Source organism: Halyomorpha halys, unplaced genomic scaffold (assembly GCF_000696795.3).
Source record: "Halyomorpha halys isolate HHAL.00 unplaced genomic scaffold, Hhal_1.1 Scaffold1605.1, whole genome shotgun sequence".
Taxonomy (NCBI): Eukaryota; Metazoa; Arthropoda; class Insecta; order Hemiptera; family Pentatomidae; genus Halyomorpha; species Halyomorpha halys.
The window spans coordinates 21,917-38,837 of NW_027113040.1; the positions used below are offsets into that span (position 1 = coordinate 21,917).

At 28.5% G+C, this 16,921-nt stretch overlaps 3 protein-coding genes across 8 annotated transcripts in view; 1 reads left to right on the top strand and 2 right to left on the bottom strand.

The window, feature by feature from the left end:
- The window catches only part of LOC106690185 (adhesive plaque matrix protein 2), a 17,194-nt gene extending 16,662 nt beyond the window's left edge, over positions 1-532 (bottom strand). Inside the window, exon 1 of the mRNA XM_014435531.2 lies at positions 354-532. Within this exon, the coding sequence (XP_014291017.1) occupies positions 354-402 (49 nt within the window). The 5' untranslated portion in view covers positions 403-532. The remainder of the gene's footprint in view (positions 1-353) is intronic.
- Positions 533-559: 27 nt separating this feature from the next.
- The window catches only part of LOC106690183 (TBC1 domain family member 14), a 60,754-nt gene continuing 44,392 nt past the window's right edge, over positions 560-16,921 (bottom strand). Inside the window, exons 6-12 of one of the 6 annotated variants that reach the window (XR_001344542.3) lie at positions 16,638-16,779; positions 16,475-16,519; positions 14,876-15,076; positions 9,361-9,574; positions 6,474-6,659; positions 5,644-5,788; positions 560-714 (exon numbers count right to left, since the gene is read on the bottom strand). Coding sequence is in view for 2 of the 6 variants with exons in the window: in XM_014435527.3 (XP_014291013.1) it covers positions 6,478-6,659; positions 9,361-9,574; positions 14,876-15,076; positions 16,475-16,519; positions 16,638-16,779 (784 nt within the window). In the remaining 4 variants the exon portion in view is untranslated. Of the gene's footprint in view, positions 715-3,476; positions 5,789-6,473; positions 6,660-9,360; positions 9,575-14,875; positions 15,077-16,474; positions 16,520-16,637; positions 16,780-16,921 lie in introns of those variants that run through there. The other 5 variants (XR_001344544.3, XR_010844325.1, XR_001344543.3 and 2 more) reach the window with 5 other exon arrangements.
- Positions 10,650-13,187, top strand: Cpsf73 (cleavage and polyadenylation specificity factor 73). Its single transcript, XM_014435529.3, has one exon. It carries the CDS (start codon positions 10,694-10,696, stop codon positions 12,794-12,796), a length of 2,103 nt encoding a protein of 700 aa, XP_014291015.1. The 5' UTR covers positions 10,650-10,693; the 3' UTR covers positions 12,797-13,187.

Here is a 16,921-nt window from a genome sequence, read left to right on the forward strand (position 1 = left end):
ATATAAATATTATTTTATTTTTTATTTTACGTATTCTATGGATTTAACCGTTAACAATGGTTACTTTTTGACAACCATACTAGCTTTGGGACAGTCTATAGAGGGACCACAGTAGAGAAAGAAGTGTTTGGAACACGTCCAGTTCAAAATAAAATCAAAAATTGATTTCGTTAGATGTGGAACTATTCAAAGAAAGTAGGGAATACTAAATTTTTAATTGATATTGGACATTTTATTTGTATACGTATCAAGAGAATGTTTTAAATTAAAAAAGTAAAAAAATTAGCAATTTTTTTAAGTTATTGAGCAATGCTGTACTTATAATCATCAAACAATTCTATAGTAACTCTTACCGAAAAAAGCGAGGAGAGTTAGTTGGGCCAAGCGGTAAAGAAGCTCCATGTTTTCAATCTGTTCCCGGCCAGTCCCCCACTCACTATAGCCAATGGGTTGTCTGCCTATCGTCGATTCTATTCTTACTATCGACTCCAGACTCCGGGTCTTATCTGGATAAGTCGATATTTGATAGGGTTATGCGTTATTCAATGATTAAATTCCTCAATTAAGCTGCTTGGGTGATTCTCAAATCTTGAAAACAATCCTTAAAACGAAATTTGTCCATGGGACTTCAAGCCAATAGCGTAGATTCCAAAACTTTTTTCGAAAAGGCTTTTTTTTTTTTTATTTAAAAAAATTCGCTGCAACCTTGACGCGCTAAAAAATATAATGAAAAAAATACGTTATCCATCAAACAATTTAGGGAAATAACAAAAAACAGTACAAAGCAATTGCAGAAATTTACTGTATATTTGCCATTTAAACTAAACATTTTTATTTACTTTTTTTTTTTTAATATTTTGAGATAGTGGCACCCACTTTGTGAATCACCGAAATAGTGAGAGAACAAGAAACTGGTCTGTCCTCAGGTAAGGAAAACTTTTTTATTATACTTATTTTAAATTTGAATATCCATTTACAATTTACAATTATCCATATTTTACAATTTTAGTAGCAATAAGAAAATATTGTTCCACAAATGAAGGATGAATCACTGTCTTGTACTCTCATTAACTAACCACATCATAAAATCAATGAGACGCTAGTAACAAAATGAGCAAATCACATTAATAAATTAGGTTAAAAATTTGGGTAAACCTTTTTTTAAAAAAGTGTGCCAATAAGTAAGTTTTCATATTTATGTATTTAAAGGATTATATATTTATATGCATTAAATTATATATTAAGGGTTTAATCCCACATGCAACTGATTTAGGTGGCACTTTATTTTGATCTTATTTTTTTTACTGATAAGGCTTTAATGCTGAATCATTTTAACATTCAAATAAACTAATTCAGTTTTTTTTTTTTTGGAATAGTACAAGAATATATTTATTCATGATTTATTTTTGTTCTTTCTCATAAAACATAATATTGTTTATAATTCTAATAATTCTAAAGACCACTGTGACATTGGACATACCCATAAGATTACTTTAGGTGCTATGGTATGAAATGTGAAAAATGTGTTAGCAAAAGTTATTTGAATAATAGAAGACATTCAGGAAGAGTGAAATGGTTTTAAATTACACATTATTAAAGTTTTTACTTATATATATTTCTAGGTGAAAAAATATTTCAGAATGGAAAATTTAAAGAACATCAAGCAGAGTAAATAATTTACTCATTTACTTGGAATGTATAATGAGAGCAACTAATGTATGCTTAATAGAAATACAAATGCCTTATTGACATGGATATCTAGGAATGATGAGCGTACTGGAGAGGTAAAATAAAAACAATTTAAAGAAGAAATATCAATAAAAGATAAAAATCATTTCTTATTCTTGATTGAAAGATTGCAGATCTCTGTTCTTGAGGTACATTAAATTTAAATTAATTGAAAAAACAAATTTTGGAAACTATGTGGGGAACATTCTCAGATTATTTCCAATTTTTAATTCAAATTTATAGAAATTTGAGCTGTTGAAATAGTTTAAATTTGTCTTTCTTATTTATTTCAAGATCTTACTCTGATGATAATGCAATTATTTTATACACTTAAAAACATGTTTCTGCTGAAAATTTTCAAATACAAAATTGAAATCATTGCCATCCTTGTGGTCTCACTTTTATCATTAACAATACCAGTTGTTAGTACCTGTTTAAATTAAGAATAAATAAACATTAATTTCAGCACTGTAACCTAAACATTAGGATGTGTTGCTAAAGTATTTCAAGTCAAGAATTAATGGCTATTCATACAAAATAATCTTAATCCAAAAGCCTGGGTTGATTTTAGTTTTCTCTGACATTTTAAAAATTATAAGAAGCTAATGATACATTGAAGGTAAATAATACAAACACATAGAAATAAAAATCTAGTAGCGACTCTCATCTTCAGGAAGGTAGCTACACTTGAAAAATCAAATTGATCCACAATATTTACCAGTGATATAGAAAACCCAGGACTTTTCATTTGGCTGTGTTACTGACAAATAAATCTAGTGAAAAACATTTTGTTTCATAAATTATTTTTAGAGCCTTAATTTCAAGTAGATAATAAGTTCTATAAGAGACAGCCTTTTGAAGAATGCCCGAATGTCATTTGTCATTGAAAACTTAATTTTATTAATTAGTTGGCACAGAAGCTGTTCTGACACTTGGCTTCTTAAAGTAATTTTACAATCCTAGAGCAACATTGAACCTCTTAGCCAAAAGAAATCCAAAGAATTAAAGTTGGAAAAGATTTAGGACTATATATTGTACAAGTAATTTGAAAATTAACCTCCAATTTTTTTTTAGATGCTTATTTCTAAATATGAACCTGCAATGAAAAGTCCATACATTGGATTTCATTACTTTGCGTTAAAAATATTTACATAACTGTACGAGAAAGATATTGTAGAAACTAAATTATTAGTTTCTATTTCTCGTTAACTTCTTAAATTTTTTTTTTTGTAATTTTTTATGTAGACCTAAAAGATATTTTTAAACTTCAACAGTTTTTAGGAGATAGGGTACAAGCAAGGGAAACAGTAATAAGTATCTAACTTAAGATATAACTTATATTTTGATTAAAAACAACAATTATTGGTTACATTTAATGTAAATGCATCATTAATAATTACCTTATAATTTACAATATCACTTTGTAACAACCAATTATATATATATTTTCTAGGATTCATAAAACTGTAAAAATTGATTTTAAAAATCTATGAGACATCATGATATATACATATAAACAATAGAATTCTTAGACTCCTTAATTAAAGACATAATTACATATTATTAATTCTAAACAATTTTTCTGTACCCTTAATATTTATGGCACAGATGGTTGATGTACTTCATAATAATAATAATAATATACTAACTTAAAATTTAACCTTTAAGAAATATTGAGCAAAATATTATACTTATAAAAAAAATTAAAATCCATTGTCATTTTGTTCTCGTAACTTTTTCTGAAGAAATTAAAAAGTACTAAAACTTGTTCGACTTTCTTACAAATTATGTATAATTTTAATGCCACAATACAAATATATATGCATATATATATTACCAGGAACCCCAAGAAAATAAACAATATAATGGTCAACTCTAATAAACAACTACTGTATCCATTGAGTGAATTCAGAAATTCTTTTGAATATCCTTATAATTCGTGTGATCTTTTTTAATGCACCTTATAGTATTGATGTGAATCACTCACACATGATGAATGGTAAAATTCAAAGATCTTAATAAATAAAATTACGATATATTACAATTTTAATATTTGTGAAAAAAAGACACAAAATAAAAAGATATACACGCTAATATATGTTTTCCAACTTAATAAACAATATGAGTTTCATATCGAGCAAAATAAAATAATTAATTTTCATCGTCATAAAGAGCACAAATCACAAATACATAGTTTTTCAATTTGTTTGTACTACAGGCGCTTTTAGAAAACAATTAAAAATTTTGCTCGGTCCTGATTTTTATGAATCCATATGTTGTATAAAAATCAAATGAAACTGCACCAAAAAATGTATAAAATGATAAAAGAAAATATAAGTCTATTAGAAATGAGATCTAATTTAATATTTCTAAATGCCGTTGGTACATATTTCAGAAAATAATGGTGGGAAAAAGGGAATATTGAACTCGAAAACCCTAAACAGACTAAACTAAATAAATATAATTGATATCGATAAAAAAATAAGGATAAATATATATTTTGAGATTAAGAGGTCTAAATGATAAATATAATAATTAATTATGAATAAGAGAAATAATTGTGTATCATTATTGAACCATAATTTGAAAACAAGAGTATTGATTCAGTAGTCATTACTTTATAAATAAAAACGACAAACTAGTATAACAAAAATACGACAGTAATTACCTCCTTACTTCTGATGAAGTCAGTCCTCCCAAGTCCAATTTATTAAGAATACATAGTACAATTGTTTTATGCAGTGGGATGGTTAAAGATTACTGTATTAGAACATAGTTTTAATAAGATTTTTTTTATATATATTAGAATATGCACTTTATAACATTTCATTTTTTATTTATTTTTTAAAATAAAGTAGCTTCAGATAGTACTGAATTTTTAGCCAATAACAATGGAAACAAATGTAGTTATCATTTGACCAATTCATCATAAATTAGTTTGTAGTTATAACCTCTGTATAAGATCATTTTTTAGATATTGATAACCCGAGGCTTCTAGAGCTTCCAGTAATTTTTTAAAGAGAACGTATAAATAAGAAATGAGCTAGTACAAGCCAACATTTATATTGTCTGCCACTGGCTAGGCCTAAGGAGACATAGGAGGTTCCGGAAGATTCAATTTTTCTTTATATTTGGACAAAAAATAAATTAATAATAATCAGCAATCACTTTGAAATACTCTCATTTACCACATATTTTCTGCATTAAACTTCAGTATCTTAAAGCAGTGGTAATTTGATTCAGGTACTTAATAAAAACAGATCTCAAATTAAAACATAATAATTCAAACATCAACCGAACCCCAGTAATCATAATCCTGCATAGACAGATTAGAGTGATTGAGTAAAAACTATATTTTTTTAAAGTTTTTCTAAGTGGTAAATTCATTTGAAAAAATAAAATAAATATCACATTGCACATAATATAATCTGTAATACAGCAATTTAAAATAACTAATCATTCCAATCAATGTCAGTGGGAATAATTAACTATTATCACAAAATAAATATAATATGCATGGAGTAATGGATAGCTTACAATAAGGCCACAATTCATAAGGACGTTATTTAAATGGGACCTATCCAAATTTAAATTTTTGGAAATTACAATGCATGGAATTTTTATTATGCACCAACAATCGAAGAAAAATTTTTAAAATCAATATGCACAATAAAAAATTAATAATAAAAATATATATGAATTTATCCCTTCTGATAATCTCAATAAATTTAATAATTATAACAATCCAATATAAGTAGTAACTATGACTAATATACAAAATGATACAAATAATTGTTTTCTATAATTTTCAGGACGGCTGCAGTTGGTTTTATTCCTAATAAATAAAAAAGTAATTTTTCTAAAAATACAAATTAATATTGAATTGTAAATTATATACATATAAAATGTTATTACAGAGGGTAGGAGATATATAAATACTTGAAAATAATAATCAAGGGGTAATGAAATAGTAAACCAAACTGAAAGTAAGGAAACATCATTAGCATTGTCCACAACAAAGGTGTAACAGCTGGTCCATGCTTCCTTCACATCATCTCATCTGCAAAAATATAATGGAAAAGTTCAATAATTATTATTATTGAAAAATATTAGAAATATTGAAAACTAAGTAAAACTTTATGGGGTTTTATAATTATACTTTTTATTTATCAATGCAAACAGAATTTGGTTGCTTAGATTAACGAAAAAATAATGCTAGTAGATTCCTAAAAATTTTAACAAGAGTATAAAATAATTAAATTCAAGAACTTGAGAATTGTGACAGCTACAGAAAGCAGAATTAAACAACCTACACTCAGTATACATATTTGGCATAATATGTTAAATAATAGTATTTTGACCCAATTTAAAGCTATTCTGCCTGAAGCAAGGTCCAAAATTGTTATTCATTTTTATACAAAAAAAAAAAAAGACAGCATAACAAATTTATTTTTGGAAAAATTCTAAATAAAAATTGTTTCATTAAAAAATTCTAATATAATTTTAATTTGAGCTTTCTGACTAATGAAGGTAAGAAATCTTTGTATTCATGCAAGGAACAATAGCTAGTTTGTATAAATTGTATCAATTTCTAAAATCTAAATATTTTGGAAAATTTTCAAATTTCTTTTATCAAATCATCTTAATATTGATTTTCCTAATAATAATAAAACAAAAGTTTAAAAAATAAATTTTAAAACATCAGAAAATTTGATATTATATATATATCCATTGATTGAACACACCTCACTAGTCACTGTGTGTATAAGACTGGAGTACATTGGCAAAAGTTTGTTTTCCAACCGACATCTTCACAGACGAAATTGCTGCAAATAACTTTACTGGACAGAGATCAGGCAGCTTTGTTAGGTACTGTGAACCACTAACAAAATCCATTGTCATCAGTGTTTCCTCACACAACTTTAGCACACCTAAACAAATTAAATGATAATCATAAAAGGAAAAATAATAAACATGTTTCATAAATATTGTAAGAAATAATTTCATAGAAATTAATATATCATAGAACAGGATCAGTCCATTTTAAACAGGCCAGGAAAAAAAAGTTTGTTGGACGACCATTTTTGGAAAAAAAAATCATAGTAGGTACTTTCCTTGATGTTTTGGTAGTTCAAAAATAATTTTTACCCATTTCTATTTTATCTGATTTACAAGTGAAGGCTAGTTTTATTTAAGAGTTTGAACACATGTGCCATCATTTTTTTAATTACTAAATATTGGATAGTCCTAAACCTTTTAAATATACTGACTGCATTGTGTTCAGAACATTCTGTCCTACAAATCAAATCGATGTGTGTCTCCCTAGATTGTTTCTATTTATATATAATAATAATATAATATGTTGCATATCAAAAGAAAATTAACAAGATTCACTTTTAACAGAGTAATTTCATGAAGAAGGAATGATTTCTCAGCCTGTTTTTTTTTTTTCATGCTAATTAGCATATACAAAATATCAGTGGTGAATAATTTACCATTTCAAAATGCTGTAATCTTAATTTTATTTTACTTATTCAAATTCTCCAACTGCAATATCTTTGTTGAGGATATCTTGCTTTGGGGGGAGGAAGGGGGGTATATCTTGTATTGTGTTCAGCACATTCTGTCCTATAAATCAAATCAATCTGTGTCTACCTAATATGTTTCTGTTTATACATAATATGTTGCATATCAACAGAAAATGAAGAAATTTACACATAAAAAGTCTACAAAGGATCAAACTACACCTAAAATTGCAACTCTGAGTAGGTTTCAAAACTGATAATTATAATGAAAAGATGCTAAAATTCCAGTGGAAATATCTCTGTTTAGGACTAAATAAAAACTTGAAAATGCAACAAATAAAAGTCTCTATGACATCTAACTCCATTATAAATTTAATCTATAGATTACCTCTAGGGAAATATAAAATATTGTAAACTATAGTAGAAAATGCTTATCATCGAGCTACACTTTATCTTTTTTTTTTTTTGGACAGGAGGGGGGTTGCCAGCTAAAAATTTGAACATTTAAGATGGGTCATTCTACATCAAATCAACACACTTCTGAACCTTACCATCTTAGATTTTCTTTGAATTAGTATATTAATTTTCTCAGAAAGTAAATATTTTAAATTTATATCTTGAATAGGTTGTTGATTTAAATCACAAGGTAAAATATAATCATTTTTCCAATGATATTGTCTATCAAAAAGATCCTCTAATACCTTGTTTTGATTCCCAAAAGTAAGTTGAAACTATTTGTAAACAACTTTTCAATGAAATCAGAAGCTTGTGAAAATAAAATAATATCCTGATATGACTCCTGGCTTATTAAATGAATCATTATTAACGTCTGGGTTATGCTTATTTTTATAAAAACTTTAATATTAACATTGCTGTAATAATTAATATAAATAAAGAGTTGAATTTATGAGAGCAAAGCTTTAGGTATACATTTTTTTACCAATGAAACCATTTCTGTTCTACATTTATATTTTCCCTGTGATTTACATCAACCCAAAAACCTATTCGAGGAACAACTTTGACAATTTTAAATTATTTACTTTATGAGGAAATTGAAATCAAAATTTTTTAACTAGGTTTTGAGAAATGTAAACTTATCATACCTATATAGCGTTGTTACATATCATATTCATATGAAAGAGCATATACTGTAAAATGACACCCATTCCACATCTCTAGCTAATATAGGGAAGGTTTTTTTAAAAAGTTTGTATCTATACAATATGTGTACAAAATTAGAGATAGTAAAGTTCAAAAGTGTGTTGATTTGATGTGGAATATAAATGAAATGGCCAGACATATAAGTTGTGCGTGGCATAAAACTCCATTATAAATTTCATCCTTAAGATTAATTAACTCTAATTATGAATAATATCATTAACTTTGAGTAGGTATAAATAATTGTTAATCATATCTGAAAAATGCTTTTTTTCCATAATAATTAACATTTTATTTTTGTACTCAATTAGAGTTGAATCTAAAAGCAGAAATTTATAACTGAGTTAAATGCCTTAGAGACCTTTAATGTGTTAAAAATTTGAATTTTTAACAACTCACCCAATAAAAGTATTCCAGCTGAAGAATTAATTTTTTATTTCCCTGCAGTAGCTAACAATTTTTTATATTTAAATTTGGATCTAAAGTTTGAAATTTATTATATAGTTTAATGGCAGAGATCTCTTTTATGTTTTGAAAGATCAAATTTTCAACTAGCCTCTAAGTTAAAAACAGGTAAAAAGGGATCTGATGTATAAGCCAGAATGAACTGAACACAATGTTGTTTATTTAAAATAGTTGGGACTATTCAGTGTAGATTTACTCATTAAAACACACATATGTAATCACTCTAAAAATAACTGAATAAATTGAATAAAAATTGGTATCATTCGGATACAGCATACAATAAAAATTATTTTTGAATTACCAAAATATGAATAATGAATAAAGTATCAATGTAAGATAGTCGAACAACCAGAGCTGAACCACTGGAAATGGAATGACCTAATAATAATAATAATTATTATAAATAGGACAAATACATATTAATTAATGTAACTTAAATTAACCATAAAATTTAAAGTGTACAATACAAGTCAATAAAGCATACCTATAGCTGTTCGAAAAATAAACTCATCTCCATCTCGAAGAAAAACATCCCATACTCTTGAAGCTAGATCAATATTCATTGCTTTAGCAAATACGGTATACACCCAATCAAGAAGGTACAAATCGGGTGTGAGGTTGCAAAACTTCAGATGTTCACATAACTTCGGCAAATTTTCCTTCAGGAGATCATTGTAAGTAGCATAATAACCCTGCATCTAAAGGGAAAATAAAACATTTTTTTTTTTTATAAGTGCACATAAATTGTAAAAAGATTCAAAATTTTATATTTATTAAAACCTCCAGACAGCTTGCATATTTCATCAAAGTTTGGAGCTTAGATAGGATGAATTTTAGTACAATTATTACTTTTATAACGTCATAAAGAATAGTTAAACCATTTTATAATTTATATTTTTAAAATTATAAGTAAGATAGATTTAATGAGAAAATGAACATAAATACAAGACATCTTTTTTTGTTGCTATTGTACGAAAGAATCATATTGTCCATTTATTTATTTATTTTTTTTAATGTCGAGAATATAGATATTTATTTATATTTTAATTATACCCTTTTATTTTCACTAACCATAACCATCTTTGTCAGGACTGTTAAGTGTTGATCAGCTAGCAATTATGCTATCATTAACTTAATTTATCTCTTAAGGATATCATAGAAGGGGAATGATTAATAAGCATTATAGATGATTAAACATTGTTTATTGATCGTTCTAAAATAATTTTCTTGGGCTCAAGAAAATTGAATTTCAACAGAGCTTGTTTCAAAAATGGGCAGTTTGGTCCATTAAAAAATAACTTAATAGCTACAATATCCTAACTAGTCATGAAATCTAACAGATTGATATTTTTAATGATCTAAGGTTAATACTATTAGTTATTATAGTATTATAGAAATACTATAATAACTCATATTACTCTAAAGTTCTAAAACAAAGGCTATTTGATTTCATAACTTTAGTTAAAATATTATTAACTAGATGAAGGAGAAAACCATTCTAATGCAGAATTATTAGTATGCCTAGGAGAGTTCAGTGAGATTATTAATCATAAAAATCAAATAATATAAACATATCTTAATATAATAAATTTAATTCAAACTGATTAAAATAAAAAAAAAATATGCTCTGCTATAGTTTTAAGGTTCATTCAACACAATAGATTAAAAAAATTATAATTAATATTAAAATCTCAAGTTAGTGAATAGGCCAACAGATATCAGCACTGGGAGCTACAGTAGCGCCCTCTCACTGCCTTATCATTATATGGAAGGTTATGAAGCTGTGTGTGTTGATTGTGTATTGTAATTAAGTGAAAATGACCAAACGAAAACAAGATTTACAAATCCCCGCGGAAGAATCAGATCTTCTGTCAATAACACCTCTGGGTGCCGGGCAAGAGGTGGGAAGGTCATGTATTATGTTGGAATACAAAGGGAAGAAGATAATGTTGGACTGTGGGATACATCCAGGACTTAATGGTATGGATGCTTTGCCTTTTGTAGATATTGTAGATACTGATGAAATAGATCTCCTTCTTGTATCACATTTCCATTTAGATCATTGTGGAGCTCTTCCTTGGTTTTTGTTGAAAACAAGTTTTAAAGGTAGGTGTTTTATGACACATGCAACAAAAGCTATTTACAGATGGCTTGTTTCTGACTATATTAAAGTGAGCAATATATCAACTGAGCATATGCTGTACACTGAGAGCGATCTTGAAGCAAGCATGGATAGAATAGAAACAATAAACTTCCATGAAGAAAAAGAGGTGGGTGGCATTAAATTTTGGGCTTACAATGCAGGGCATGTTCTCGGAGCAGCTATGTTTATGATTGAGATTTCTGGAGTAAAGATTTTATACACTGGTGACTTTTCAAGACAAGAGGATAGACATTTAATGGCAGCTGAAATACCATCAGTTAAACCAGACATCCTGATAACTGAAGCAACTTATGGAACTCATATTCATGAAAAGAGAGAAGAAAGAGAATCAAGGTTTACAACACTAGTTCATGAAATTGTTAATAGAGGTGGCAGATGTTTGATTCCTGTTTTTGCATTAGGAAGAGCTCAAGAACTTTTGTTGATTTTAGATGAATATTGGAGTTTACATCCAGAACTTCATGACATTCCGATATACTATGCTTCTTCTCTAGCCAAAAAGTGCATGGCAGTATACCAAACTTATATAAATGCAATGAATGAAAATATTAAAAGGCAAATTGCAGTAAAGAATCCATTTGTTTTCACACATATATCAAACTTGAAAGGGATTGATCAATTTGATGACATAGGACCATGTGTAGTAATGGCTTCACCTGGTATGATGCAGAGCGGTCTTTCACGAGAATTGTTTGAATCTTGGTGCACAGATGCAAAAAATGGAGTTATTATCGCAGGTTATTGTGTAGAAGGAACATTGGCCAAGACTATACTCTCAGAGCCAGAAGAAATAGTAACACTCAATGGCCAAAAGTTACGCTTGAACATGTCAGTAGCGTATATATCTTTTTCAGCTCACACAGATTACCAACAAACCAGTGATTTCATAAGACAGTTGAAACCTCCACACATTGTATTAGTACATGGAGAGCAAAATGAAATGAGTCGTTTGAAATCTGCCTTGCAAAGGGAATATGAAGGAGATCCTGAAAATGATATTAAGATTTACAACCCTCGAAATACAGAGTCAGTTGAGCTATATTTTAGAGGTGAAAAAATTGCTAAGGTGATGGGATCACTAGCAGTGGAACCTCCTAAAACAGGTGAGAAACTGTCAGGTATATTAGTCAAGCGAGAATTTAACTATCACATAGTTTCAGCAAAGGACCTGTCAAAATATACAAATCTAAGCATTAGCTCTGTAATACAACAACAACATATTCCATTTACAGGATCTTTTGCAATACTTCGCTCCATGCTACAACATATCGCATCTCCACTCGTTCCGGTTGATATGAAAAAGTTAATAGCTTTTGATGCAATAGATATTACCTTAAACAAAAAATCAGTTACTATTCAGTGGGTGGCTAATCCAGTAAATGATATGTTTGCAGACTGTATAATATCAACAATTCTTGAGTCTGAAACCATTAATCCTAGGATTGTTCCAGCGAACGTTCACATGAAAATGGACCGTATGCATTTTAAAGAGTGTGTCATAGAGATGCTACAGGACATGTTTGGAGAAGAGTGTGTTCCTAAAATATTTAAAGGGGATAAGCTTCATGTGACTGTTGATAATAAAAAGGCTAACATAGACTTGTTGCAGCTTGAAGTGAAGTGCAAGGAAGACCCCACTCTACAGCAAGTTGTACAGACTGCCATTATTAGGCTGTATGACGCTCTTACACCTACTTCAAGTTACTTGAAGCTACCTACTACAGATAATTCAGAAGAAGCAGTTAAAATTTCTTAATATAATTGTTTTCACACATTGGTTGAATTATTTCACTGAAAGTGAAAGGTCTAAAAAATAAAGGGGGCCAAACCGTGTAAATACATCAGTATGTAAGTTCATTTAAGAAATGAAAGAAAAAGGACACATTTTATGTTATATGACTGTAAAAAACATAACTAACCTGTCAAAAGTATTGTAAACCTATGTTATGTACATAATCTTATAAAAATTGTGAATGTGGAGGTAATCACAGTGCAAAAATATTTTTATGATTGAAAAAAGAGAAATTGCTAATATTGAGCAAATATTATGTATGTATATATCAAAAGTATTAATAACCAATGTTATAGGGATTATTGTTAATTCAATTTAAAATTAAGTTATGTTGTAAAAATTTAATAAACAACATAAAATAAAAAATAGTTGTTCATAATTTTTTGTTTGTTATTAAAACCATAACTTAAACAACAATTACATACTCCTTCCATTCAAGTACCACAATTAGTTGGCTTATTATATTATAAAAGATACATTGATTACTGTAGAATAGGAAGAAAAACTTTATTAAAAATACAAAATTGTGATGCCCAACTTCATTGGGTTGCTAATCACACAGCATACTTATTTTAGTCTAATCAGACTGTGTTCGCAGGGAGCCCTTTAATGACTTTGACACTCCTGCGAATCATTGTGTCGATGCCATCTAAAATTTCAGGATGTAGCTTTGTGAGGGGAAGAGTTTGAATATGGTAAGTAAGACCCAGGAACACATATTAGTTGACAATGTTAACGTTCTAAAGGTGACAAGCTTATACATGGTACTTCTTAACTTAGAAGGGGATGAAGAATGTTAAAACATAATATGATACCAACATTAGTAACAATAAAAATTATTAAAATCAAATTGCAACTCAATATTTGGATACATAAATTCCTTATTAATAATTATTCTTTAGTAGTAACGATATTGGTATAATTAAGTATTTTTCAACTTATTGTTATTATTTTTTGGATATAAATTATTTTAAAATTATCATATGATCTGAAAATATATTAATAAGAAAATATCAGCATGGATTTTAGAAAATATATTTTTGAAATGGCATAAACAATCAACATATTGTATAGACTCTAATAACCGTTCAAACTATTTTTAATAAAATAATCTACTGTTATAATTAAATTACATTACTGAAATAAAGGAACACTAGATAAATAAAGGACAAAAATAAAATCAACCCCTCATGAACCAAAAGAAAATCTTGTAAACTTAAATTCAATAATTAAGGTGAAAAAAACACAAGGGGTTTTGTTGGTTAGGTTCTCCCCACTCAAGCAGTTTATTAAACAGATTACTAACTTGTTTTTGCCCAAGATGGAAGGTCCTGAATTATTGCATGAAAGTTAACTCTATTTTAGAATCATGATACTTGTAAAACTACTTAATAAATAGTCAGAACAGGTTTAAACTTAAGAAAATCAAACTAAATAATGAAAACCCCAACACATAACATTCACATTCCTTCTTGGCACACAGAAACCAGGTTCCACAGACCATTTCAGTAAAATATCTCGAATTGCCATTGGATAAAAAGATAACATTGGGTCCACATGTTAAGCTATGCTGACTAGGCCACTAAGGCTCCTTATCCTTTAAATTTCACAGATAAACAAAATTAAAAGAGCACTCCACCTACTTACTGAAATCCAGTAAGACACATGTTTCACAAATCTATGGGACGGAATTCCTTTCTAATGATTTTTGGTGGTATGATCTCTCTCTCCTGTTTTAAATATATGATAAGAAAGGTTTCTATAGGGGTCTCATTTGACTAGGCAGGAGAAGCCAAGGATACAAGGGCATATGTTCTGTATAAAATGTTTTGTTTTTTTAATTTATTTATGCCTAAACCAAATTAACCATTGCCAATTTCACAATTTTGTTCATACTGAAGCATAAATTTGGTCAATCATCTTGTGAATCAACTTATATTCGTAAAATAATTATTAGTACCATTTAGTTACTTACCCACTCTTATATAGTAATAATTAAAAGAATCTAAAAAATAATTCTGGAATAATTAATTGAGCTCTCACCAAATACTGATCCAGGCTATAGAATGCCCTGTGACATGGTCTGTTAAGTAGGTTGGCGAAGCAAGCGAAGGCCTCAGGCGGGTCCATGTTAAGAATGAGTACTGCAGCAATAAAGGACATTCCCTGAACATAACCAACATCTGGCCTATAGCAGGCATATGCTGCCAAGAGGCTGTGGAGCATCTCATAGTATGGACCCCTCTGGTAAATAAAAATCATGTTTTATTTATATAAATATATGTCATTATAATTCACATAAAAACTGGTTGAGGTTAGCAGTATTTTAATCATTAATACATTTAAATTTTCTGTTATCGTTCTTGGTTCTCATTTTTATGGTATGATATTCTACATGGTGTATCACTGTTGATCAAGAGTTGATTCTATAGCTTACTTGCAACAAAACAATTCGTATAGATCATGGTCCAGTTCTCAGTAAAAAAGTAGAAAAATAACATTTTGTGGTTTTTTTCAAAAGCTCAAGTTTTTTTTCTAAATAGAAAGAAAGCGAGTGAAGAATGCTTTTTATTAGATCACAAATAAAATCATCCATATAGACCTTAATGTTTCATTTGTAACCAATCCATTCCATTCTAAACTCTTTAATCATCCAAACTCACTAGTTTCTAACCTTGCTTCCTCTTCTATTCCTGACAATCCACTGAGGTGTCTGAAAAAAAGATGGCCTCGAGATCTAATGTAGAAGCGTGCGTCATTAGAGTGCTATCAATGGGTAGTTTTTCTACAGGTCTGTATCATGCCATTGTAATCTAACATCACATTTACTAGTTGTATTTTTATGTAAATATAGTTGTAAATGAAAAAAAAATTGCCCTCAATAGTGTTTGATGATCACTTTCTATTCAGGAAAAACGATACTAGCTTAAAAAAAAAAAAATCAATTGTCTTTTGTTCAGAATCAGACCATGGTATATATGAAATTTTTTTGTTGCGAGGTGTAGAATCACATCCTGGCTGAGAGTCATCAGATCTTAGTATATGGTATGTGGTAGGAGATCCACTTGTATATTCCAGAAAAGAGGCCAGTGTAGTATAAAGGTCATATGAATTGATCACTAAAGAGTCTTCCTTACACAATCTTTAGTGATCAAATCATGTGGCCTTAACACCACACCACTCTGATCTCATTGCTTCATTCATCTTGTCAAAAAAGCTAACATAACTTTTATCAAAACTCCCAATTTTTAACCTAATAACTTCATCACACATGCCCAGCATTGAAAGCCAATCTGTTAACTATAGAAATTTGTACATAAACAATAAGTAATCAATTAATATAAGGGAAAAAATAAATAGAAAGTTTTATAACCCCCTTTAGTAATTATAAATCATAAAGTAAATTATCAAATAAAGAAGATATTATCAAAATAATAATGAGCTATTTTTTTTTCTATTAGGCTCACTTATGAACTGGTTTTTTTTTCTAGTAAAAAACATGAAGTTTATGATCAACAAAAATTATATAAAATTAAATAAATAGTCACTATACAGAACAATTAATATTACACGATTTTTTCAATTTTACAATTAATCTACTCAATAGTGTCTACTTAAACTTGCTACGAGACAAGTAATTACCGTAATCTCCCCGAAAATTCGTATTTCTTGTTTAGAGAGATTCATCTGCAAAGGAAAGGCATGCTCAGAGAAAGAAAGGAAAACAAAATTAAATCTACAATGTAAATAAATATATTTAGAATAGAAATAAATAATATTTAGAAAAAAAAAAGAGAGTTGATACCTTTTGGAAAATACAGAGATGAGGAAAAGTTCGACTGATATCTAACTGAATTAGTTCCATACTTCCCTCCCGGTCAGAATCAATACATGGTTCATCTAATGCTTCCATGCTTCCTGAAGCACTTCGAAGCCTGTCTTGAGCTCTATGGGATACAAATAAATTGACTAAATATAGGAAATCTGATTATGGCTGACATAATTTAAAAACTTATTATCACTTTAACTAGGATATTAACCATAATGTTGAATAGAAAACAAAACAACTTTTGAATATAGCACTTAACT

What these genes read in the sequence shown, in the direction of transcription:
- Cpsf73 (XM_014435529.3), top strand. Translation starts at nt 10,694, where the DNA reads ATGACCAAACGAAAACAAGATTTACAAATCCCCGCGGAAGAATCAGAT.